This window comes from Hippocampus zosterae, chromosome 4 (assembly GCF_025434085.1).
Source record: "Hippocampus zosterae strain Florida chromosome 4, ASM2543408v3, whole genome shotgun sequence".
NCBI classification, from domain to species: domain Eukaryota; kingdom Metazoa; phylum Chordata; class Actinopteri; order Syngnathiformes; family Syngnathidae; genus Hippocampus; species Hippocampus zosterae.
In genome coordinates, this window is record NC_067454.1 from 22514106 (window position 1) to 22539769 (window position 25664).

At 43.6% G+C, this 25664-nt stretch overlaps 1 protein-coding gene across 2 annotated transcripts in view; it reads right to left on the minus strand.

The window, feature by feature from the left end:
• itga11a (integrin, alpha 11a) overlaps positions 1–25664 on the minus strand; it is a 65597-nt gene that overhangs the window by 18431 nt on the left and 21502 nt on the right. For both annotated transcript variants that reach the window (XM_052063053.1, XM_052063054.1), the window contains 12 exons: positions 24924–25038; positions 24694–24821; positions 24462–24610; positions 24229–24373; positions 23599–23764; positions 22968–23038; positions 21146–21290; positions 19483–19631; positions 16596–16739; positions 13712–13915; positions 3453–3583; positions 1859–2025 (listed from right to left, as the gene is read on the minus strand). In XM_052063053.1, the coding sequence (XP_051919013.1) occupies positions 1859–2025; positions 3453–3583; positions 13712–13915; positions 16596–16739; positions 19483–19631; positions 21146–21290; positions 22968–23038; positions 23599–23764; positions 24229–24373; positions 24462–24610; positions 24694–24821; positions 24924–25038 (1714 nt within the window). The remainder of the gene's footprint in view (positions 1–1858; positions 2026–3452; positions 3584–13711; positions 13916–16595; positions 16740–19482; positions 19632–21145; positions 21291–22967; positions 23039–23598; positions 23765–24228; positions 24374–24461; positions 24611–24693; positions 24822–24923; positions 25039–25664) is intronic.

Genomic DNA, 25664 nt, shown 5'->3' on the forward strand with positions numbered 1-25664 from the left:
AAGCCATGCAAGTTTTCACACGGACCTGCATGTACAGCGATCCCTCGCTATTTCGAGGTTCGTTTATCAATATAATCTCAGGTTCCTATGAAAACGTCATTTCAGCATATTGTGATTATATTTGAAAGAGTTTGATGCCATTGCAATGCATTCGACTAGCGACCCGACTTTAGCACGCCTCCATACCCAGAATCTGTAAATGATGCGTGCAAAAAGTCCATTGATGCACGAACAATGTTAATCGAGTTATTGTTTGTTCTAGGCTGATCTATATTTCTTGTTTTCTTTCTTGTTAATGAGGGAATCATGTTAAACTGGTGTATGTATAACGGTACTTTGACAAATGCCGGGTGGGAGAGGCGAGGGCAGATAAAGGCTTTCTTGTTCCAAGGGGCAAACTGAAGGTAATTTAGAAGCACTGGTGCAACTTGACAAGATTGGCGCTCATGCGCATTTTTTTGCAAATGTAATATATATTTTGACTTTATTCTTGTACTATTTAAAAAGTTAAAAACAAACAAAAAAAAATAAGGAAGAAGGAACTCTGTTCAAGACTAATATAAACATTTCTGCTGTAGACGCGCTTTCATTTGAAAAGCTGAAATTTAAAAACTAGCCCAAGTCTAATGACATCACTGTGGTGGTCCACTGCAATTTTAGATTAACACGAGATGATTGTGAGACCAATTTATACAAGAATCCAAATCCTGAACTCCAGAACTGAGTCCTTTCCAAGCCACATTGTTTTGACAGAATTCCATGTATCGCCTTAAATCTTCTTTGGGAATGGAAATAGTGACTGCTGCTAGTTTAAACTAGGCACGACCCAAAAATTAAAAGACATACACAGACCCTGACTTTTCGAGCATTTTCCATTGCCAATGCTATTTCAGACTGGAAGGGCTACATAGGACGCTGTGTTTACAATACCACGTTGAAATACTTACAATTCAATTTTGCATGAAAATTTCACTACTGGTTGACTTTAGAACCAATACACCAGATCTGCCGATCATTACTCGCCAGACATAACAGAAAATGAAATAAACGTGTTTCACTGTTCGCAACCAGGAAAGACAAGACAACTCTCTCTATTCCCCGTCGACCTTGTATTGGGCATGCCTGATTTATTTGGTATAGATCTATGGGGTAAAGAGGTTAACGAAAACGTACTTCGCCTTGACCTCAGCTTCCTTGGCATCGTTACACAAAGAAACAGGAACCTGAGATTATATATCTCTTCAAATAAACTTCACGGAAAGAGGCTGAGCATGTGTGTAGGTGGACAACCATCAGCCATCTGACAGATTGAGCCATCAGTTTACATTTGAGTGAACCAGACTGACTTCCAGATATCTTGACTCTAAAAAAAAAAACATGACATTTGGATGCAAACATGTGGTTCAGAAGGTTGTGATGCAGCGACATCAGACCTGGATTCAGCAGTGAGATTGATTGTAAAGATAGCTACATATCCTTCGGCACTACTTGCAACCAGGACACACTGCACAGGAAAGCACACCCTGAAAATAAAGATTCAGGCAGGACATAAAGGATATACACTGTGCTGGGATTTACTGCCTTTTCCGCTTGAGACCATCCATTTTTCTTCCTGTCGTGCTTCAACAAGTACAAAATAAAAGCTGACCAATGTGATATTGCAACGTGACAACACAACACTTGTCAGCATTTTACTTTTCTCTCAGAAGCAGTATGCGATTTTTGTGCTAGACCTTAAAAGATGTTGCTGAGTTTTGAACAGTTTTAAATGAAACCAAACCATCCACAAAAATGAAAAAAAAAAATGGGAACTTGACTAAAGCGCATTGACAGCAGTTGATTATTTGCACTGGCTTACCAATTTCCTCCGTGGCAGAAATTGCTGTTCTAGCGGTGATGTTGAAGCAAACAATGGCTGACATGCAGGTCACGTCTTTGCCACCCCTTTGACAGTCTTTCACAAAGATGTTGATCTTACTGGGTTCAAACCTGACGGCGGTATATATGCGGATGACACTCTTTGACCTGTAAACACATGCAGAAAATATCTAAGTAGCCAAGACCAAATGTTTCCAGACTACTTCAAATGTCAATATAATAAATTTAAAAAAAAAACCTTCTCCTGCAGAACACTATTCAAAATAATCTTTGGCTTTTTGTAAATATCACACATTATGTGACCTTCTTGATGAGAGACAATGCACTCTTCTACAATAACGTGTCTGATTGCATTTGAAAGCCTTCAGGGAGGACTGAATCCACCCCTAATACTGCCACTATACTCACTAAACTCACACAGTCACTGGGAGAACTTTTCTTTCACACAAGAAGGCCAGAGCCCAAATTTGTAGCCACAAACTCTGTATTGTGAGGCAGATTGTGCTAAGCATTCGGCCACCAGGCCATCCGGACTACTTCTATGATTAGTCAATTTAGAAACCACGAGTACTACACAAAAAGAATGCTAACACCATTTGGAGAATCAATATTCGGCTTATTCAGTGGTTCTTAACCTGGGTTCGATTGAACCCTCAGGTTTCGGTGAATCAGTCTTATGGGTTCGACAGAGCCTCTGCCATGGAGGTCAAGACTCAACTCAACATGTCAATTCGTTATGATACACCCGCTTGGCCATCACTGGCTAGTTCATTTTGTGCACAATTTTAAAAATATATACCGGTACTTCATACTACAATTAATTGTGTTTACTTTTTTCAAAAACAATTTTGCTCAATAGCAGCTGGCCCACTGAAGTGAATGTGAAATCTGCTTGGTTAAACAACAGTCTTTGCTCACAAAGTTGATGACATGAAGGCCAGCAGTACTGATTTTGAAGACCCTGGCGAGACCATTAAATCTGTTGGGAAAAAAAAAAATCCTGCGTCCTGCAATCATTTGAGCCATGAAAAAGACTACAAAATGCAGAAATGTGAGTTTTGGGAATGAATTAATATATTTTCATGAATGTAGGATGTTGGATTTTCACCATAAATGTAGACGAGTGCCCCTTATAGCATTTAAGCCAACAAAGAATGTTTTGCTGGGTCCACAGGTAGATTATCATTTGTGAATTTTGAGAGCATTACATTTTATAAAGAGGTATCTTTTGCAGATACTAAACATAGAGGCTTGAGCACACTAAAGCAAGAATGGGGGAGGGGTACAGCGTTTTCTAGATTTTGAGGCACAAAACACTGAGCACTTAGACATGAAGCAATCATTGAATGGACAATTGCAACGATGAATTTAATATTTCTTTGCGAGGGCAAAAGGAAAACGATCAGGACCACGAACAGTATGTGTCCGTGGCATCAAGAGACTATCAATGCTGAAATTTGTTGCTTCCTGGATAATGTATTTTGAATTGGTGAGAGCATAAAAATATCAAGTCATATCTTTATGTTAAATATTTTTTTTGGATCAGGGTATGCACAGTCGAGGAAAACACTAACCAGAGGAGAACAGCTGCACCAAGCGATCCCACTGCCAGGTCCACTAAACCATCGTTGTTCATATCCATCATTCCATGGATACTGCGGCCGAAGTACTGCAAGCCAGGTGCCAAGTCTGCTGCTGCTATCCTCTAAAAAGAAAGACAGACATACACACAACGGGAGGTTGTGCATTATTTTCCTCTGATACACACATTGGCAAAATTGTTGGTACCCTTTCTCAGAACTGAGTGACAAAAGGAATAATAAAGAAATGTACTGAAAATTCAGACATGAAAATCTTGCAATATTTTCGAATTGGTCTCCAACTATGTAAAACAAACAAACAAACAAAATGATGGTGCCCTTAATCTTCAAAGCTTCAAGGTTTTGAGGCACTCGCAGCAATCAAACAATTTCTGTGGCTCTCAATAAGACTTATGCTCCCGTCAACAGGAATTTTGCAGCTCCAACTGGTTTCAGTTCCTTCCACATATTTATATTTGATTTCATGGACTAAACATACAGGTTGTGTGAAAAAACAACAACTAGGTATTAGAAATTACTGAATTTTGAGCATGACTGAAGTCTGAACGGATTTCTTATTGTCTTGTTCATATTTTCTAGATGGCCGATCACGTGACCATTCAATGAGAGAACTTCTTATCTTTACTTACTTTTCCCCATGTACAATGTTAAAAAAGAACATGAGTTGTTTCAACTTTGTAATCGGAATAACGATTTTATTGCCAATTCTTTATAGCAACTTGCTTTTCAGCAACCCTATTAAATCAACTGAAAAAGAGTTCAATGTGTTGTCTCAGCCATTGTTGTCTTTGGTGTCATGGTCCTGTTGGAGGACCTCTGACCGACAGGTGAGAAATTGATTCCTGACACATTTTGCTCCACAATACTGAATTGTCTTTATCTGAAAGCATAGACCTGCCAATATGGAATTAACATTGTTGATTGGCAAATACTTTTAAATGCATTTGTCAGTACGCTGGAAAATATGTGCAAATATTTCCCATGGGGTACTGACTTACATTCATCCATCCACCCATTTTCCAATCTGCTTTATCCTCACAAGGGTCATGGGGGATGCTGGAGCCTGATTTCGGGCAATAGGCGGGACACTCTGAACCGGTTGCCAGCCAATCGCAGGGCACACAGAGACGAACAAATATCCACGCTCACACTCACACCTAGAGAAAATTTTGACTGTTCAATTAACCTGCCATGCATGTTTTTAGAATGTGGTGGAAAACCGGAGTACCCGGAGAAAACCCACACAGGCACAGGGAGAACACAACCTCCACACAAGGAGGCTGGAGCCGGAATTGAACCGGCAAAGTCTGTACTCTGAGGTCGACGCGCTAACCACTCGATCACCAGGCCGTACTGACTTACATATGCGCAAAAAAAGATTTTTTTTCGCAATTCCACCTACATTATACCAATACGTTAAAAATTAAGGAGTTTAATATCGCTTCTCCAAAATTTTAATGATTTATTATGATGTCTGGAGTGCATGAATTCCGTTTGGCGTTTTTATCCCAAAGCGCGAGGGGGTATCGACGTGTGCATGCCTAACGTTATTGGAAAGGTTTTTGGGCATTTCGCTTGCAAGTGCATTTGAACGTCATTTGCACGTATTCACAAATATGCAAACAAGTTTTATAAAAAAAATAAAGTTTTATATTTCCAACTATGTTATAATGTATTTGCCAGTGAAATGTTAACAGGGGGTGCTGGAGGCTAGCCCAACTAACTTCTGGCGGAAGGCGGACTCCACCCTGAACTGGTGAGTCGCGGGGCATTTCAGTCAAGGTCAGTCGCATGTAAACAGGACACCACAATGCTAAATAGTAAAGTAGTGTTATTTTCTTTGCATTTCCTTCTGGAAACAGAGCTGATGTAAGTTTACAAAAGGCCAAAGTGTTGTTTCATTTGTCCAAAGGACATCCCAGAGGCTCTGTGGCTAGTCAATATGCAGTTTGGCAAATTCCACTCCCATCAGATTCAAGTAATTTCAGTAAGCATTGTGGGTTTTTCAGACACAACCACAATTTTTGCAAATACTACTTCTATTGTCACAATCCCATCTGGAATAGCATTTTGTGTTGGTTTTCATTTAATTATGGTTGAATTTGTTTACTTTCTTTCTTTGGGGGTTGTGCTCGATTCCATGTGCTTATATTTGACGCAAACTTCTCTGAAACCCATTTCACGACCTAGAATTTATTTGCCTGTTACCTTTTATGCAAAGACGTCCTTTCATTACACCTGTCACACAAGGGCTTGACGGTGTGCTCACTCTGACTCTCACCCCATAAATATTCCGTCAAACCTCTAATGATTGCCAGACCGCTCAATGTTTTTCTGACAATCCATCTATTTCATTTCCAAAACCTTTTTTCTTACACTAAAAAAAATCATCATGAGAAAAATTGGCTAAGGCCAGGCACCTGCCTGTTGCCTGTCAAAAGCATGAACTATATATTTGAGCTTATGTGGCATGTGTTGCCACAGTAAACAACACAGCCACATACTCTTGCCAAGTCCAGTGGGAGAAAAGTCAAAACATCCTTGCAGACAATATATATATATATATATATATATATATATATATATATATATATATATATATATATTAGAGCTGTCAAACGATTAAAATATTTAATCTACCGGTAATTAAAAATGCAACTGTCATAATTAACTCAAATGAACTAAAACAATAATCGTGATTACTCACACATTTTTATCGTTTATGAATTTCCTTTTACATTTTTTGTCCTATTTTGTCCCCATTTTAATGCTCTCATCAACATGGAATCATGAATCAGTTTTCTATGTGCCAAATGCAAATATTTACTGAAATAATTTCAATTTTCAATTTTACATGAACATATAAGCCATATTGCAGTTACCACCCTACGACCTGACATTGTCCTCGTATCGGAGTCCACCAAACAAGCAGTGCTACTGGAGCTGACAGTGCCGTGGGAAGATCGCTTGGAAGAACCCTTTGAGAGGAAGCTCTCCAAGTACGCAGGACTGGTCAGCCACTGCCAGCTGGCTGGTTGGAGAGCAAGGTGTTTCCCTGTGGAGGTTGGTTGCAGAGGATTTGCAGCCCGTTCCTTGGCCACAGCCTACTGTAGTTTAGGCATCGATGGAGAGAGGAAAAGGAGAGCCATCCGCAATACCACTGAAGCGGCAGAAAGAGCCTCAAGATGGCTGTGGCTCAAAAGAGGAGATCCATGGAGTCATGGTAGCTAGCTAGCTGACTGGACACAAGCCGGGACTTGATCAACCCCGGCTGGGTCACCTGGAGGAGGGCGTCTGATAGTTGAAAGACCCGAAACGTCCAGTGAATCCAGGAACATCACTGATGATGTGTCCAGACTAGGCATCAGTAGATGTATGTACACAGCGAATACCCTGAGAGATCAGTGACAGCCAGGAAAGACTGGATGACAACCATGAAGAGCGTGGTGACGACTGGAGAGTCAGTGACAGCCCGGAGAGACGGCAACCGGGGCAGAACGGGTCAGCAACCCAATCTGCATCCTCTGAGAGGAGGGACCCAACCAAGCTACGATGAACTCAATGGAAAAATACCCCCAGGGGTGCCCGAGAGGGGGGGAGGATGAGCACCCCAGTCGGACGGACACACGGCTACAGACCCAGGCAACGGACAATCGACTTTGAGTAAAACGTGTACATGCGGCAAAGTCTGCAAGAACATCCATGGCTTGAAGATCCACCGAGCGAGGATGAAGTGCCCGTTGGGAGCAGAAACAACACAACGCACAGGTGTTACACCTGGTGAGACGCAGGAGGTGCCAGGCCCGGAGTCACCCCACAGTGCCCAGAACCTCCACGTGTTGCAAACTAATCCCTCGAGCATCAAGTCTGAAACGAGGCGGATCAAATGGCCTGCAGCTTGCATGACCTCTCTCTGGAAGCAATTCGACGACGATGTCGACCAAATTCTGGAGGCTATGGCGAAGGGACACGCCGACGGGAAGCTACAAGCTATGACAGCAGTCATTGTCAGCTTCGCAGCAGAAAGGTTTGGCGAGGAGGAGAAGAAAAGCCCAGGAACAACGTACGGAAAGAATCAAAGAGCGGTAAGGATCCACAACATCAGGCAGGAGATGAAAACGCTGAAGTCCCAGTACAAGGCGGCAGGACAAGAGGAACGCACTGGCCTGGCCCAGCTAATGTGCATCCTACGGAAAAAGATTAGAGTTCTCCGCCGTGCAGCGTGGCACCGGAGGCGGCGACGCGAGAGGGCACGGAAGCGTGCTGCTTTCATCGCTAACCCCTTCAAGTTCACGAAGGATTTGCTGGGGCAGAAGCAGAGTGGCAATCTGGTCTCCTCGCAGGAAATCATAAACCAACATCTGAAGCAGACGTACAGCGACCCCGCAAGAGAGCAGGAGCTGGGAGAATGCAACATCCTCATAGACCCCCCTGAACCTGAAGAGCAGTTCGACATGTCGGAGCTGCAGCTAAAGGAAGTCAGGGAGGTTGTCCGCAGAGCAAGGGCGAGCTCTGCTCCAGGACAGAGTGGCACTTCATACAAAGTGTACAAGAACTGTCCCAAACTCCTGCTGCGTCTGTGGACAATCCTGCGAGTCTTCTGGAGAAGGGGAAGGATCCCTGAACAATGGAGAATGGCTGAAGGGGTATGGATCCCGAAGGAGGAAAACTCCACTCAGCTAGACCAGTTCCGCATCATCTCCCTGCTGTGTGTTGAGGCAAAGGTTTTCTTCAGTGCTGTTTCCAAGCGGCTGTGTACCTACCTGGCAAAGAACTCCTACATCGATACATCTGTCCAGAAAGGTGGCATCTCAGGAATTTCAGGATGTTTGGAACATACCGGTGTGGTCACACAGCTTATTCGGGAGGCCAGAGAGAACAAAGGTAACCTATCAGTGCTGTGGCTTGACCTGGCAAATGCATTTGGCTCCATTCCACACAAGCTCGTCCAGCTCACTCTGACAAAGCATCATGTACCCAGAAGATGCAGAGATCTCATCGCTGATTATTACAGCAATTTCAGGATGAGGATCTCTACAGGAGCAATGACATCCAGTTGGCACAAGGTGGAGATCGGCATCATCACAGGGTGTACTATCTCTGTGACACTGTTCTCGCTAGCCATGAACATGCTCACAAAATCTGCTGAGCCAGAGTGCAGAGGGCCCCGCACGAACTCCGTACAACGGCAACCACCCATCAGGGCATTCATGGATGACCTCACAGTCACGACAGAATCAGTCCCAGGCTGCCGGTGGATTCTGAAGGGTCTTGAAAAGCTGGTGGCGTGGGCCCGGATGCGTTTCAAACCCGCCAAATCAAGATCTATGGTGCTAAGGAAAGGGAAGGTGGAAAACAAGTTCCGGTTCACCATCTCAGGCACAGCCATTCCATCAATCTCAGAGAAGCCGGTCAAGAGCCTAGGGAAGGTTTTCGACTGCTCTCTGAGAGACACAAAATCTATCCAGTCAACATGCACGGAGTTGGATGGCTGGCTGAAATCAGTGGACAAGTCAGGCCTACCGGGGAAGTTTAAAGCCTGGGTATACCAGCACGGCATTCTTCCCAGGATCCTGTGGCCCCTCCTGGTCTACTCCGTCCCCATCTCGACAGTTGAGACCTTAGAGAGGAAGGTCAGCAGTCACCTCCGGAGATGGCCAGGACTTCCAAAGAGCCTGAGCAGCATCGCTCTCTACGGAAACAGCAACAAACTGCAACTGCCCTTCAAATCCTTGGAGGAGGAATTTAAGGTCACCAGAGCCAGAGAAGTGGTTCAATACAGGGACTCAAGAGATCCGAAGGTGGCTAAGGCTGGGATCCAAGTGAGGACTGGCAGGAAATGGAGGGCAGAGGAAGCGGTTGAAGAGGCAGATGCAAGGCTCCGGCACAGGTGCTTGACTGGAGTGGTCACACGAGGTCGAGCTGGGCTAGGATCCTTTCCATCTCCCCAGCTGAACACCAAGGGGAAGGAGGGGCGACGTCTTGTCCAGGACGAGGTGAGAGCAGCAGTGGAGGACACAAGAACCTGCAAGGCTGTGGGAATGAAACAACAGGGTACTTGGACAAGATGGGAGAACGCAGTTGAGAGGAAAGTGACCTGGGCAGAGCTTTGGAAAGCAGAGCCTCAACGCATTAAATTCCTCATCCAGGCAGTTTATGATGTGCTCCCAAGCCCGTCAAATCTGCACACATGGGGCATAGCAGAGACACCGGCATGCCCACTGTGCTCCAAGCGAGGAACCCTGGAACACATCCTCAGTGGCTGCACAAGGGCACTTGGAGATGGACGGTACAGGTGGAGGCATGATCAAGTCCTTAAGACTATCGCGGAAGCCATTACCGCAGGGCTGGCATGGGCTAAACAGTTCCGCCCCTCCAATAAAACCATCGCCTTTGTCAGAGCTGGGGACAAGCCTACCGCGGCCAGCAGAACATCATCTGCAGGCATCCTGACATCTGCAAGAGACTGGCAGTTGTTGGTGGATCTTGAAAAACAGCTGAAGTTCCCCAGCCATATTGCAGTTACCACCCTACGACCTGACATTGTCCTCGTATCGGAGTCCACCAAACAAGCAGTGCTGCTGGAGCTGACAGTGCCGTGGGAAGATCGCTTGGAAGAAGCCTTTGAGAGGAAGCTCTCCAAGTACGCAGGACTGGTCAGCGACTGCCAGCTGGCTGGTTGGAGAGCAAGGTGTTTCCCTGTGGAGGTTGGTTGCAGAGGATTTGCAGCCCGTTCCTTGGCCAGAGCCTACTGTAGTTTAGGCATCGATGGAGAGAGGAAAAGGAGAGCCATCCGCAATACCACTGAAGCGGCAGAAAGAGCCTCAAGATGGCTGTGGCTCAAAAGAGGAGATCCATGGAGTCATGGTAGCTAGCTAGCTGTCTGGACACAAGCCGGGACTTGATCAACCCCGGCTGGGTCACCTGGAGGAGGGCGTCTGATAGTTGAAAGACCCGAATCGTCCAGTGAATCCAGGAACATCACTGATGATGTGTCCAGACTAGGCATCAGTAGATGTATGTACACAATTGAAATAACAATTTCGATTTTCAACTTTACGTGAACAATTTTTCACTTGGTGCAGTTATTCACACATAATCTCTCACACAATATTACTGTCCATCAATAATGGTGAAAAAAATATTTTGTCACACAACAGCTGCTCTAACAGCTTTTTTTATGAGGTATTTGGCCGTAGCCGCTTTCCTTGTTGCCAGTTCGAGGTTGCCATTGGCTTGTGGTATACCAAGGTACTTGTAACTGTCCTCAATGTCTGCTATTGTTCCTTCAGGGAGTGAGAGCCCTTCAGTGCGGACTACCTTTCCTCTCTTAGTCACCATCCAACTACATTTCTCAAGCCCGAATGACATCCCGATGTCGCTGCTGTAGATCCTGGTCATGTGGATCAGGGAGTCTATGTCCCTTTCGCTCTTAGCATACAGCTTTATGTCATCCATGTAGAGGAGGTGACTGATTGTAGCTCCATTTCTGAGGCGGTATCCATAGCCTGTCTTGGTGATTACTTGGCTTAGGGGGTTCAGTCCCATGCAGTGCATCACCTTGGTATATCCCACATTTGATGGACACTTGGGTAAGTGGCTTGCCCTTGGCTTCAAGTGTGGTTTTCCACATCCTCATCGAGTTTGCAACGAAGGCTCTTAGGGTCCTGTTCACCTTATACAACTCCAAGCATTCAGTGATCCATGTATGTGGCATCGAGTCATAGGCTTTCTTGTAATCAATCCAGGCTGTGCACAGGTTGGTACGTCGGGACCTGCAGTCTTGTTCGACTGTTCTGTCAACCAGGAGCTGATGTTTGGCTCCTCTGGTGCCAATGCCCTTCTGCGCTTCACTCATGTATTGATCCATGTGTCCACTTATCTTAGCCGCAATGATGCCTGACATGAGCTTCCATGTTGTGGAGAGACAGGTTATTGGCCGATAGTTGGATGGGACTGCACCCTTCGAGGGATCCTTCATGATCAGGATCGTTCGCCCTTCGGTTAGCCATTCTGGGTGAGTCTCGTCCCTCAGCAGCTGGTTCATTTGTGCTGCTAGGCGCTCATGGAGTGCTGTGAGTTTCTTTAGCCAGTAGGTGTGGACCATGTCCGGGCCTGGTGTCCAGTTCTTCATATCTGAGACTCTTTCCTGTATGTCTGCCACTGTTATGGTAACTGGGTTCTGTTCAGGGAGGTTGCTGTGCTCCTCTCTCAGGGACACCAGCCGTTGTGCACTGCTGTTATGTGCAACCTCCTTCTCCCATATGCCTTTCCAGTACCTTTCAGTTTCCAGTCTTGGTGGGTCAGCTCTGTTGTTAGGACCCTGCCACTGAGCGTACACTTTCGCAGGTTGTGTTGCGAACAGCCTGTTTATTCGTCTGGCCTCATTCTCTTTCGTGTACCGCTTTAGGCGGCTGGACAAGGCTTGGAGCCTTTGTTTGGCAGTTTCGAGTGCTTCAGGTATGGTCATCTGGATGTACTTCTCGGGTATCGGCCTTTTCATCACAATCCGTCAATTGACTCACATCTTTCCGGACCGCCTTGATCTTAGCCTCTAACCGTCTTTTCCATGGTGGGTAACGTATCTCATGGCTTCCATGGTTGCTCTTATAGCCAAGCATCTCAAGGATCACTGATGCTGAAGCGTATACCAGCTCATTGTTTTCCGTGATCGTTACGGTAGGGATCGCCCTCAGTGCTGCATTCACACTTTCCATGAGACTTTCCGGTGGTACTTGACATAGCCGTTGTAGCTTTCATTCTCGCCATGATCTTAGCTTTCAGGTCAGTTGCTGCCTCGCTCAGCATTTCATTCATTGGGGCTGGCCTCCCAATCTCTGGTATGACCTCCTCTTCTGATCTGGCAGCCTGGGGCCCTTCACCATGGAACCTGCGTTGTACCTCCTCAATCTCAAGTTGTGACAGCAGTTGCCGTTTGTGGATGTTGGAACACTGAGTTACTAGTTGTTTCGTGCTCAACCGTGACTGTGGGTTTCGAAGTAACCATTCAGCCAACATTCTCTGCATGTAACCCCTCTGACTAGGGTTGCTTGAGTAGTAGCATTCCAACAGAGCCATGTTATCGCATCTCGTCCATCTCCGCTTTGTTCCAGTAGCCCATTTTTCATCGAGGTGCTCTGGTTCCCCAGCACCTGACGCAAACCTTGTTTGGCCGGGCGACGTCTGAGCCGGCATGTCATTCATTTTATTGTCTCTCATCATTGTATGAGGTAGGCATTAGCGTGAAGGATCTTGCCCAAGGACCCACACTGGATGGTGTTATGTGCTCATTTTTTGCCCCAAGCGGGATTCGAACCACCGTCTCCCGTATGCCAAACTGATGCCTTACCAACTGAGCTATCCAGCCGCTCTCATATATATATATATATATATATATATATATATATATATATATATATATATACACACACACACATACACATACACATACACATACACACACACACACACAGTAGGATTCTGATAAATTGGCTGCTATTGCACCATTGTTTACAATGTTCTGTGTGTACGATAGCTTGGATAACAACATTACATCATCGATCTTCTTTACGAGGTTAGTCTTGGATATCTGACCTGACTATGTTTCTTGATAAATCTCAACAGTTGTCTCCACTTTTCCAGTCTGCACTGGAGCTTGTCTTTTGAACACTCACAAACTTTTGAAATAATGGAATACACTCACCCTTGTGATTGTGATTTTATGTCTCTCAGAAAATCTTTTTATGAAGGACCAGACATCAAAAATTTCATAAAAACAGGCCAACTTCAATAGCCGCAAGCTAAAATTATATACATGAACACACGGCACAGACATGAATGTCATAATACAAAGAAAGATTATATTTGAAAATTTTGTATTTCCTGGCACGACACGGTTGGGCATGTGGCCAGTATGCCGGTTTCACAGTCAAAGATTCTGGATTAGATTTGTGGCTCGGCTCTTTCGACGCACAAAGTCAGCGGGGATAGATTATGATTGTTCAACATACCGTATATCTTTACTCAAAACGTATGTTGGGGTTTTTGAAAATGAACAGAGCATTAAATGTTCCATCACCCACATCAAATGCGCCACATTATTGTCACCGTTGGCCTTCTCAATCTAAAATGTCAATCTCTTCTTTTTTTTTCCTGAAAAGTGAAGGTTTGTAACTTTGAAGATATCACCTGATTCCAGCAATGATTTAAATACAGTTCACTTTACAACATACCTGTTTGTATTTGCGTAGTATTCTGTTCTGCTGACTGAAGAAAACATAGATTGCCCCTTTGTGATCGTCTTCTAATGGAGCCCCGACCACCAGGTCATTGAAGCCATCTCCATTTAAATCGGGGACGGGTGCAAGGGACGAGCCAAAGCGAGCATTCTGGCCACCGTTGTGGATCTCTAATGCACCCTCAAAAATGAAACGGTTCTGAAAGATTTGGAAATTAAAATACATTTGTTGGATCTTTCGGTATACGTTTCAGTCAATAAGAAAATGACAACAAAACAAAACAAACCCCAGCAAGCTCGAGTGGCTATTCACTATCGACGGGAAATAACGCTGACATAAACTTGACCAGGAAATACATTTCAGCTGCACATCAGGGATTGATGAAGTAATTTGAGTTTGTATGTTTAGGGATTTACATTCATTGGACTTTGAAGGTGTATGCCCTCATTGTAGGGATCATAGTGTCAAATCTAATTTTCCATCATGAAAGCATACATTGGTGATGGTGTTCATCTGACCTCATTCAAAATATTTTCCATCTTTATGCCCATGGACTTCATGTAATTCATTCGAGACAAGTAAAAGAACAAAAACATGAAAATGATAACAATAATGATAATAATAATAACATGTTGGTCATTGCTCTACTTAATGCATAATCTATGATGTCTGTTTGATCTTGAACTTTCAAACATCTTGGAACAAGTGAAGAGAAGTAAACAAGGAATTTTATTTCAAGATCATTAAAAAATGATTTAAGATTGTAATGGTATCAACCTAGAGCAGGGGTGCCCACTACGTCGATCGCGATCAGCCGGTAGATCACGATCAGCCGGTAGATCACGGACTGGTTCCAAGTTTATCGCGAGTGGTGTACATGTTAGCAATATATTTTTTGTGTTAATGAATACTGCACACTAATCATCCTATCAGTCTAATTTTCACAAAAATTATTAACTAAAGAAAATAATATAAAGCAGGTAAATCTTTAACCAACGGTGGCGCGTGACCTGCGTCACCGGAAGTTGTTAGCGCTCAGCAGTCTGCAATTGCAGTTTGTGATCAGAGCTGCTGCTCTATATCTTTTATCGTTATCATTATTCACATTCAGAGTTTGTTTTGTGTACAATTCACCGAGGGCACTGGTAAAGAATAGGAATCTAGAGGACCGAGGGAAGCACTTTAAAACGGTACGTGTTAGCTATGATAGTTAACAGGCTGCAAAAGTGCGTCCCACGCCTCCATGTCAGGCTGTTGCTCATCATGGTGTGCGTGTGTATGTGCATGCGTGTGCGCGATAACGGGTCAATCGTGGGAGGTTGGTTGATCAAAAAGTCGCTCTTCGGTCCAAAAGGTTTGGGCACCCCTGACCTAGAGACAACTCATAGACCATTCCTATTGAGTATCGGCAAAAACAGCTCCTAAAATATCAAAACAGAGCAAGAGGAAATAAGACACATGGGGAAAAAGTCACATTACACTTTGTCAGCGTCTGGGGTTTGCATGTCATAGTCTGCTTAATGAATTACAGCGACCGATCATGACTGGGATGAGGAATGAACAAGAGACTTCAAATGATGAAATGGCTGAAAAGACAATATAATCTGTCTTGTACGGTTCTTCTTCACTGCTTGCTCAACTGTTGCGAAACAACATGGGTCAACAGCTTTTACTATTGGCATAATCCAGTTATTTATTATTGGCTCTTTAGTGACCATATCATGAAGGAATGTAAGTAGCTCAAGAGTTAAACAGTCACAAATGGACTTTTGTAAAATCTAGATAAAAATTGCTGACTAAACCAAGGGGCTGTAAAATCCTTGGGTGGGGGGGTGGAATGAGTAGAGGGTCAAATGGAAAATATCCAAGTTTATGGAAGTAATTAACTGACTGGAAAATGTTTCGAAGAAAGCCTTCTGGCTGCATGGGAGAAAAAAAAAGCAACTCTACCAGTAGTCATGCGTGTCATTACTCTACTTGGCTTTTCGGTTCATAATAAAATTTAGAGCAGACAAAATATGAGATGATCATTTTTTCAGTTGAATAATTGCAAACGAAGCTGATTTAGGAGGGCAGGTTTTCTTTCACTGCTACCTGATGAATATGCAAAGTCAGAGTGAAAGGTTATCATTCTGAGCTGGTTAAGACATTGGTTTAGTCCAGGTTGGTAAAAATGACTTTAAAAGTGTTTACACACGGAATAGAATGTTATTTTTGATCAGCTGCCAGATTTCAATTCGAGCTTTTGCAGTGGTTGCCAATTCCTACTGATTGATGACTTCAACCTCACGGGGACAATAAAGTTTGAAGTCATGGATCGTTCATCTTTTGCTTTATATGTTCTTTGAAAATGTAAATAATACTTCAAGCATGACTAAACAACTACAAAGTTAGTGGCTCTGTTCATATGCAGTCTGTTCGATGTGGTTGGTCCATACCATGAGTGTCCTTTTCCATTTATTTTTCCAACGAGCAAGACAGACCTGGAACTTGAATTCCCGTCAATTACATCAGGTTCTCGCCCTCAATGATTAGTCTGCAACAGGTTTAGAATATTTTCCTGTTGAGTTCATTATAGAGCGTCTGTTAAAATTCGCTATACTGAAGTCGCAAAGTTTTTCCTTTTTGATCTCCGTATTTGATCTGGATAAAGTCATGGGTCAAATGCCTGTCTGCGGTTAAACTGCCGGGCTGGAATGCAACAATGTGTTTGTGCGTTACTGGGCACCTTTGCTGAGGTGTGTTGTGAAAATAACCGGGGGGATGTCTGGAGTCGGAACAGTTGTTGACCCAATTTAGTAAAACAGTTTACTTGGCTTCAACTAGAACAATGCCAGTAGAGTCTGTGGTCTGCCTCTTTAAGACTGGATCCACCTACCAGCTCTGAAAATCTGTAGATGTATACTTTTCCCTTCTCCATGCCTCCACTGAAGAACATAGGCGCTGCCACCAAAAGGTTGTCAGTTACACCGTCTCCATCAATATCCATTGGTGCAATCTCACTCCCGTAATAGGAGCCAATCTGAAAATAGACCACATGTTCAAAAATCATATTTCAAATTGCATAACAAACTTTTTTTCCCAATCGATCTTCATATTTATATCTAGTAGCCTGGCTACTTTGTTGTCTGATAATCTAAATTGGCTCAAAATCCTCAATATTCAAAGCAAATGTGGGCTTGTGTTTTGTGAAGTCAACTGTTATGACATATTTGTCGATGTTCCGACTGTGGGAACATTACTGGATCAGTCACTGCATGGATCACCATCTATTTGACTTTTTGGGAGAAACATCTGCCCGAAGTAAATAAATAAAATAAAAATCTGAAGAGATGAGGAATTAAAAAGATTTTGCCGGAAAATATCTGCTGTTTGTGTTGAGTTGCTGCTGCCGAGGTAAAATGTAAATTGCTACAGGCTCACAGCAACATGCCATTTTCCAGTGGTGAGTGTAGTGCTGCCGTGCTGGAATGCAACAATCTGTTTCAGTAATCAATGTCAAGAAGACATTGCCACAGTCTCTGTAAAAAAGTCATGAAGACAGACATTGTCATACTTATCATTTCATACAGCATGTGTTTAAGTACCATTCCATCAATTGTGCAATTAAAGTGAGGTGTGTGTATAAAAAAAAAAATCCTCATCTCACCCCTCGGGTGGTGTCAGTCCCTCATTCAGCTCGGGTCCTCTACCAGAGGCCAGGGAGCTTGAGGGTTCTGCGCAGTATCCTTGCTGTTCACAGCACTGCACATTTCTGGACTAAGATGTCCGATGTTGTTCCCGGGATCTGTTGCAACCACTCATCTAGTTTGGGGGTCACTGCCCCGAGTGCTCCGACCACCACAGGCACGACTGTCACCTTTACCTTCCAGGCTCTCTCCAGCTCCTCTCTGAGCCCTTGGTATTTCTCGAGTTTCTCATGTTCCTTCTTCCTGATGTTTCCTATCACTTGGGACCGCTACATCCACTACAACGGCTTTCCTCTGCCCTTTATCTATGATCACGATATCTGGTTGGTTCGCCATTACCATCTTGTCAGTCTGGATCTGGAAGTCCCACAGGATCTTCGCTCTGTCATTCTCCACCACCTTCGGAGGTGTTTCCCATTTTGACCTTGGGGTTTCCAGTCCATACTCTGCACAGATGTTTCGGTAGACTATGCCAGCCACCTGGTTATGGCGTTCCATGTAGGCTTTCCCTACCAGCATCTTACACCCTGCAGTTATGTGTTGGATTGTCTCAGGTGCCTCTTTGCACAACCTACACCTTGGGTCTTGTCTGGTGTGGTATATCTGGGCCTCGATGGCTCTGGTGCTCAAGGTCTGCTCCTGAGCAGCCAGGACGAGTGCCTCTGTGCTGTCCTTCAGGCCAGCCCTCTCTAGCCACTGATAGGACTTCTTGAGATCAGCCACTTCAGTTATGGTCCGGTGGTACATCCCGTGTAGGGGCTTGTCCTCCCATGATGGTCCCTCTTCCAGCACCTCATCTTCTGTTCCCCATTGTCTGAGACATTCTCTGAGTACGTCATCCGTTGGAGCCTTCTCCTTGATGTATTCATGGAGCTTGGATGTTTCATCCTGGACAGTGGCTCTCACACTCACTAGTCCCCGGCCTCCTTCCTTTCGGCTTGCGTACAGTCTCAGGGTGCTGGATTTGGGATGGAACCCTCCATGCATGGTTAGGAGCTTTCGGGTCTTAACGTCCGTGGTCGGAATCTCTTCCTTTGGCCACCTTATTATTCCTGCAGGGTATCTGATCACTGGCAGGGCATAGCTGTTTATTGCCTGGGTCTTATTCTTGCCATTGAGCTGGCTTCTTAGGACTTGCCTCACTCGCTGGAGGTATTTGGCCGTAGCCGCTTTCCTTGTTGCCAGTTCGAGGTTGCCATTGGCTTGTGGTATACCGAGGTACTTGTAGCTGTCCTCAATGTCTGCTATTGTTCCTTCAGGGAGTGAGACCACTTCAGTGCGGACTACCTTTCCTCTCTTAGTCACCATCCGACTACATTTCTCAAGCCCGAATGACATCCCGATGTCGCTGCTGTAGATCCTGGTTGTGTGGATCAGGGAATCTATGTCCCTTTCGCTCTTGGTATATATATATATATTTATATATATATATATATATATATATATATATATATATATTTATATATATATACATACATACATACACATTATACACATACACACACACACACATTTTTTTGGTTTTGCTTATTTTTTTTCTAACTCGGGTCAACCTGTTAACAAATGCCTTTTATACATTCATGTTTTTATTCAACACATTGAATTCAAGATGTGAGGAGACACCAAATACAAGCAACAAAATCACTTGTGAATTAAAAAGTGCAAGAATGCTACTGGAAACAAAAAAGTTATTTACATCAAGAGGCGACACTACCCTGTTAAATGTTTAAGTGGTTTTAATTTCCAAAACCATAACATTATTATTATTACTGGTTGAGTGAGATTCTGTGGCTTTAAACACACCCATCAGCAGAGTTGCACATCTTTATGATTAGGTTAATAAATAAATGTGATTTTTAGATTTTTTTTTCCATTCGCCGCCAAAAAGTCTTGAAACTGGAATTTCGTTTTACTTGCCATTTCCACAAACAAGACACACAAGCAGGCCTGTCAAAGTAACTGTAACATCAACCAAAGATGAACTTTGGAAGGAATTTCTATTGAGTGGAAAAAAACATTGAGGGTGATTCATCTTACTCATTTCTGTGTAATAATACAAGTACTTTATGTTGCTACCTGCTGGCCTTTGAGGGAATGGAGGATGGTGAGGTTACCAGGGCTCTTCAAAGTGAAAATGATCACTTTACCGGTATGATTAAAGCGTGGCGCTCCGGCAACAAGCAGGCGCCCGTTTTTGGCTGACACCACTGATGTCACTGTATAACCTGATCAAAAAACAACAATAAAAAATCTACTTTTAGATAACCTGTGAAAGTTCAATATTTCGCACACTTTGACTGCGTCACTCTGCAAACGAAGAGACATTGTTAAAGCAAACATGTTTGAAAAAAAATAATGTTTTGACATTCATAAAGATACAGAACAATAGCTTTGAGCGTCAATTTAAACAAATGTCCATAGAAATATCACTACAGCAATGTGCAGAGGTTGAAACGCAACCAATACTCTGCTTTTGCCAGTATTTTTTTTTTGTGTGTGTGTGAATTCCCACTGAATATTCCGCTTGATCAACATGTACTTTTCCACCTCCGTAATACCCCTTGTCTAGAATTTTACTTCCACCTCATATTACGACTCGAGCTACTTTAGCTGGCAGCCTGCTGGATAAGCTTAGTCAAACAAACCACTGATGGTAAAAACACAGCTTTTGTGGTGGAGGAGATAGATGGTGCTGGATGCGATGGAAAAGACTGAGTGGGGCACTGGTGTCCGTAACGAAGGCAACCCCCCCGCCCACCCCCCCCACACACACACACCGATGTCTCCTGATTTAGTGTATCTTTTAAAACTGAAACCATATTGACCTCGACAAAAATTGGCAAAATCCTTCTTCTATTTCATAAGTTTGAGATTGACATGGATATTCATTGTGAATTACCCTCTTCTGGATGTAAATGATGGAGACAGAAGCTTACAAACAAAGTCCAAAGAGCAGGAATGTCCAAAGTCCGGCCCGGGGGCCAAATCCGGCCCGCGGTCGAATTTCATCCGGCCCTCGGCCCCTGTCATAAAATCAGTGCCGTCTGGCCCGCAGTTTGGGCGCAATGGAACACGTGTTGCATTGACTGAGGTCTCGTAGACTGGTGAGTGATGTTTCATAGAGTACTGCTTCCCTCTAGTGGCTAAATGAGTAATCGCATTCACTAAATGAGTAATAGCATTTAGACACTAGAGGGCATCACTCACGAGTTAACAAGACATCACTGCGTGTTTATATTGAGTGATATGTCATATTTCAAATGATCCTTGCAGTTGTGGATATGTGTATTGCTTGTTCATTTCCTTGTTGTTCGAGTCAAAGGTTTTGTGACTATTGAAAAGTCATGGTGATACATTTTATGTTTCAAATCAATCAATTTGCACTCAGGAGACTTCTGTTTAAGAAAAAGTCAAGTGAATAAGCAGTTGCATGTGATATACCTGTTTCAAATGAACCAAAAGAAATTCTTAAGATTGTTGAAATTAAAATAAAAATGGAAATGTGAAACAGACTGGCTTACTAAAATTTGTTGAACAATATTGTTGTTCAATGTAAAGAATGTCAGCCAAGGTCGGCCCCCCGACATTTTACCACATAAAATCTGGCCACCTTGGCAAAAAGTTTGGACACCCCTGCCATAGAGTGTCGACGAACATACGACCAAACTGCATCATTCATATCAATGGCAGAGTTTTAACACACTGTCGATGTTATTGAAACATTTGGAGGGATACTGACCCAAGTAGGCGCCATGGTTTTTGAGCTCTTCTGGAAACTCCTGCGTGTAGGAAGCTTTTGGAGGGACCACTTTCCCTTGCCGTGTTTCTTTTAACACTGCCCCGTTCCAATCATAAGCCCCAACAGCTCCCACCAAAGTTCCATCCTAGAGGTGATAAACATGCCACATTGTTGTCAAAACTGATTCCAAAAACTTTACAGACATATTCACTGCACTGTGTACCCTCACTTGGTTTGATTTGTGTTTAGTGTAAAAACAGAGCAATAGATCCAAAATCTCATTTTGCGCCAATTTGTCTGACTTTGCTTGGACTAAATAAGGCTATTTAAGTCGCATTGTCTGTCTTCGATATCCCCCATCCGATGACATTTTCACGGGTTTCATCATTCTCTTTTGACTTTTGTTATCAAAAAGATTGATTACCTTTGATTTTTCCATGAGGGTATGTGAAGAGTTAGACCCCACCTTGCCAGTTATTTTCACGATCCTCCTCTTTGTTTTCAAATCTCTGAATAATCTCGCGCCACCTTACCTCTCTGAACTCATCCGCCCGTACACACCTGCCTGGTGCCTCAGTTCTGTGGACCAGTCTTTGTTAGAAGTACCAAGAACTAAACTGAGGCTCAGAGGGGATCGAGCCTTTTCTGTTGCTGGTCCCTCTCTCTGGAATGGCCTCCCACTGAACATTCGGCAAGCTTCCTCGCTGCCCATCTTTAAAGCCCTCCTCAAAACTCACTTGTATTCTTTGGCGTTCGACTCAGCATGACTTAGATTTGTTCTTGATTTTACTGCTTGGTGCTTTCTACCGCCTTTATTACCGATTCGTCTTACTGTTTATTGTGTATGTTAAATCGCTCCATGTACAGCACTTTGTATGCAGCGATGGCTGTTTGAAAGTGCTCTATAAATACTGTTGACTTGACTTGACTTAACCATGAAGAAAAAAAAAATCACATGCAATCCAGAAACATCCATTTTCTACAACCATAGTCCTGTGGAAAGCTGATATTTACAGAATATAAGCAAACAACACGTTTTAATGCCATGATTAGGCATGCTAAACAAACAACAGCTGGATCAACTATAAATGCTGATGTATAAAATGTCTGGTATATGACATAAGCAGCTTGCAGTCTCAACAAAAACATCTGGACCTTCAGGACATTCTTCCTCTTTTAAATGCCTACATTCCTTCCAAGACGTTATCCTACTTTCAACCCTCAGGTTGACTGCTGTGGAGCATCTATGGAATCTGGCCTTGTGGACAGAATTTCCGACCTTTTATGTCACCCATTTGCAAATTCTCAGCTATTTTCAGCATTTAGTGGGATAGATGGATTTGTCTCCTGACAAATCCCACAGTGAAGGCAAACTTAAAAGCCAAGCATGAACCCATTGAGTAAGCGTAGCGTTTTATGAACCATAGGTGCCTGTATGGTGTACAAGTTGTGAAATATACCCCCTCTCCAACCCCTTTCTGCGGTGTCACCCAGAAAAAGATTGCAAAGCAAAAAAGCCAAACTGCAGGATAACAGACTGTCTCAACTTCACATAATATGTGTCCCCAGAGAGAAGCAGTTTTATTTCCCATCCCTGGATGGCTCGAGTGGAAAAGAAAATCTGTGTTTTCTGCCAAGGGCCCCTAAATCAAGATCACCTAGGCCTCTGGGCCCCCCCCTGGCACCTCTGGAGGGGGAGTGAAAAGTGATAAATGCTGGGTTATGAGGAGGCGTTATGATGTCATCAAAATTGAGACAATGTGTTGCTCCGTGTATGATGACAGACGGGATGAGACAATGTGATAGTATAAGTGCAACTCACCTCAACATTGTGGGCGGAGAATCCAGCTTGAGACATCTGGAGACCAAACGCCGTTCCATTTTTACTGGTTCCTGTGTCAACAAATATGTCTTGAAGGTCTTTAAACGCGCACAGAATTTTATACCATAAGGATGGAGAGAAGATTTTGAATATCTCATTTTGAATGTATCATATGTACGATAACACAGTCTGGCTAAATGGCAATTGAGGCGATACAATACAACAATACACGCTGCCATCTGAACAAGCCTCTGCCAACATAAGTCCGATGAGCAATACTGTGGCAGAGAGGATTTGACAACTATCGACACATTTTGGCCAGCTAGCGAAAACACAAAGACAAGTCATGTGTTGCATTTTGTGTTGCAAGTGATGAGACTTTGCTCAACTGGCTGTATTGGTGGAGTTAATGAGACAATGGCCGTCAGTGAGGAGTTTTCTTGTGTTCAGAAAGGAAGGGAGAAGGAAGCTGGAGTGAGTTTGACACCCCTTGTTGTCGAGGCAGAGCAGCATACGATGCACTGGCCTGACATAAGAGCGTCATTACCTCAAAAAAAAAAACCCAACTTCTTCCACATATTTTTTGATCTCAAAGAAAAATGTCAAATCACGAAAGGATTATCAAGCAAACCTTCTAAACTGAAGATGCGCTCGCCAAGCGCATCCACAATATCCTTCAGTGCCGACTCATCCGTCACATTAAAAAAGTGTTTATCATCTGGGTCACTGGCAATGTATTTGATCTCTTTGAGGAATGCCTCAGGGTTAATGCCTCTTCTGTTGTAGTAGCCAAGAACCTGTGAAGATGAAAGCAATGTTCAGAATCAGCATCAAGAAAAAACACTTTTAATCATGTAATGTTGCCAAATTTGCAACTTAATTCAACTACGGTACATTTAAAGTCTCAGAGAATGGTGTCTTACAATGATTTGGTTCTGACCAGTTCCACTTAGTTCTTGGTAAATCATTGAAAGATTAAAGGATGTTATCAGCAACAAGTAGCTGAGGCCCAAACCACAGTCCTATGTGGTCTGGACAAGCTCATTTACACCTTTAATTCCACATCCTCTCAGTCTCGTTTGGGGTTGATTGTTTTCGGCTCCACTGTTAACATGAGATTGCCACATCACCTGCTGAGGTCATTACTGTTCACATGCCATTACTGCTTTTAAGCTGCACTTGAAACTCAGTCGCCAGCAGAAAAGTAACCTCATAAAATCGCAGCACAAACCAGGGTGAATTATAGGTCTAGTAGACTCACAGCAATGGCGTAACGGGTGATTCCATCCTTCTCACTCTCCTCTATGGCAGGCTGGAGGTCAACGCTATCATGGGACTCTCCGTCTGTTATCACTATCATCACTTTCTTGGCCCCGCGCCGGCCTCCTTGTTTGAAAGCCTCAGATCTGTGACAGCAAACGCGCACCTTATTTGAACCAAATGACATTCTGAAAGTGAGCTAACAGTAGATGTATACGGAACGGTGGCATGTACCGCGCAATGTTGATGCCAAGGGCCGTGTTGGTCTCCTCGCCGCCTCGCTGGTCGATACTGCGTGCTCTCTTTACAACTTCCTCAACTGATTTGAAATCGTTGAGTTTGAACTCGTGCACAACTTTCTCGCCGTACTGAACAACTCCAACCTAGTTAAAGAGACACGATAGTAAACCACAATGAGTACAGCTCCAGCTAAACAACACGTGGTGGAAAATAAAAAAGGAAACACCTGAATTTGACCTGGTCCAATATAGAACTTCTGAAGAATGTTGATGAGAAAGGCCTGCACTTCATACCAAGGGTAAATGGAGTTTGACCCATCCAGAACGATCACTATGTCCATATAGGTCTCACATCCTTGAAAACATTTCGAGATGGCAAAAGGTAAAAATGGTGGTTCAGCGCATTCACAAATAAATATCCCTTTTTGGGCCAGGATGTGTCAGCTTTAAAGCTTACTCTGAAAGGCAGGTGCAATCGTTCGGGAGAACTTGAAGCTCGCATTAACTCTGGAGCATATACCAGTGCTGTAGTAAGAGCTGCCACACTCATAAGACCAAAGTGGGCCGCAGGCCTGAAACGTGAAAGAACCAGATTAGCGTCATATCGGGAATGCTCCTATTTTAATCAAGAGGAGAGACGTTGACGTTGATTGGGGGTTTTGTTGTATTCATATTTTGTATTAGTTTCTCCCCCCCCCCCCACCCCCCACCAAACATTTTGACTGCAGAAAAGGGAGCATTGGCATTTCCCAGCATTCGTTAACAATATAATGCTCCGATTCTGGAATGACTACCGGTATATACATTTGATACAATCAACTCTCAGAACTGATTTGATGGTGATGATGGAACCGCAATTTTAAGCAAAACAGAGAACTTTTTGGACTATCACAAAGTAAGCAAAGTCAATCACTGGCATCTTAATGATTAGTTCTGACCCAGTTGTCTCAACAAAAACAATTGATAGATGTGAGAGCATCGAAAACAAGAACAGGAAATATCGATCTTCACAATCCATTATTCATGCTGTGTGTCCGGAGCAGGGTTGTGGTAAACTGGATGCTCAGCAAGCGGAGGCAGTAGCTTGAACACGTAAATCTGAGCTCAAGGGACAGAGTGCAGTTTTGAGCATAAGATTGATCATATGTGCAACATATATAACATCAACGACCTCAGTAAATTTAGGTTTTCTTCAAGG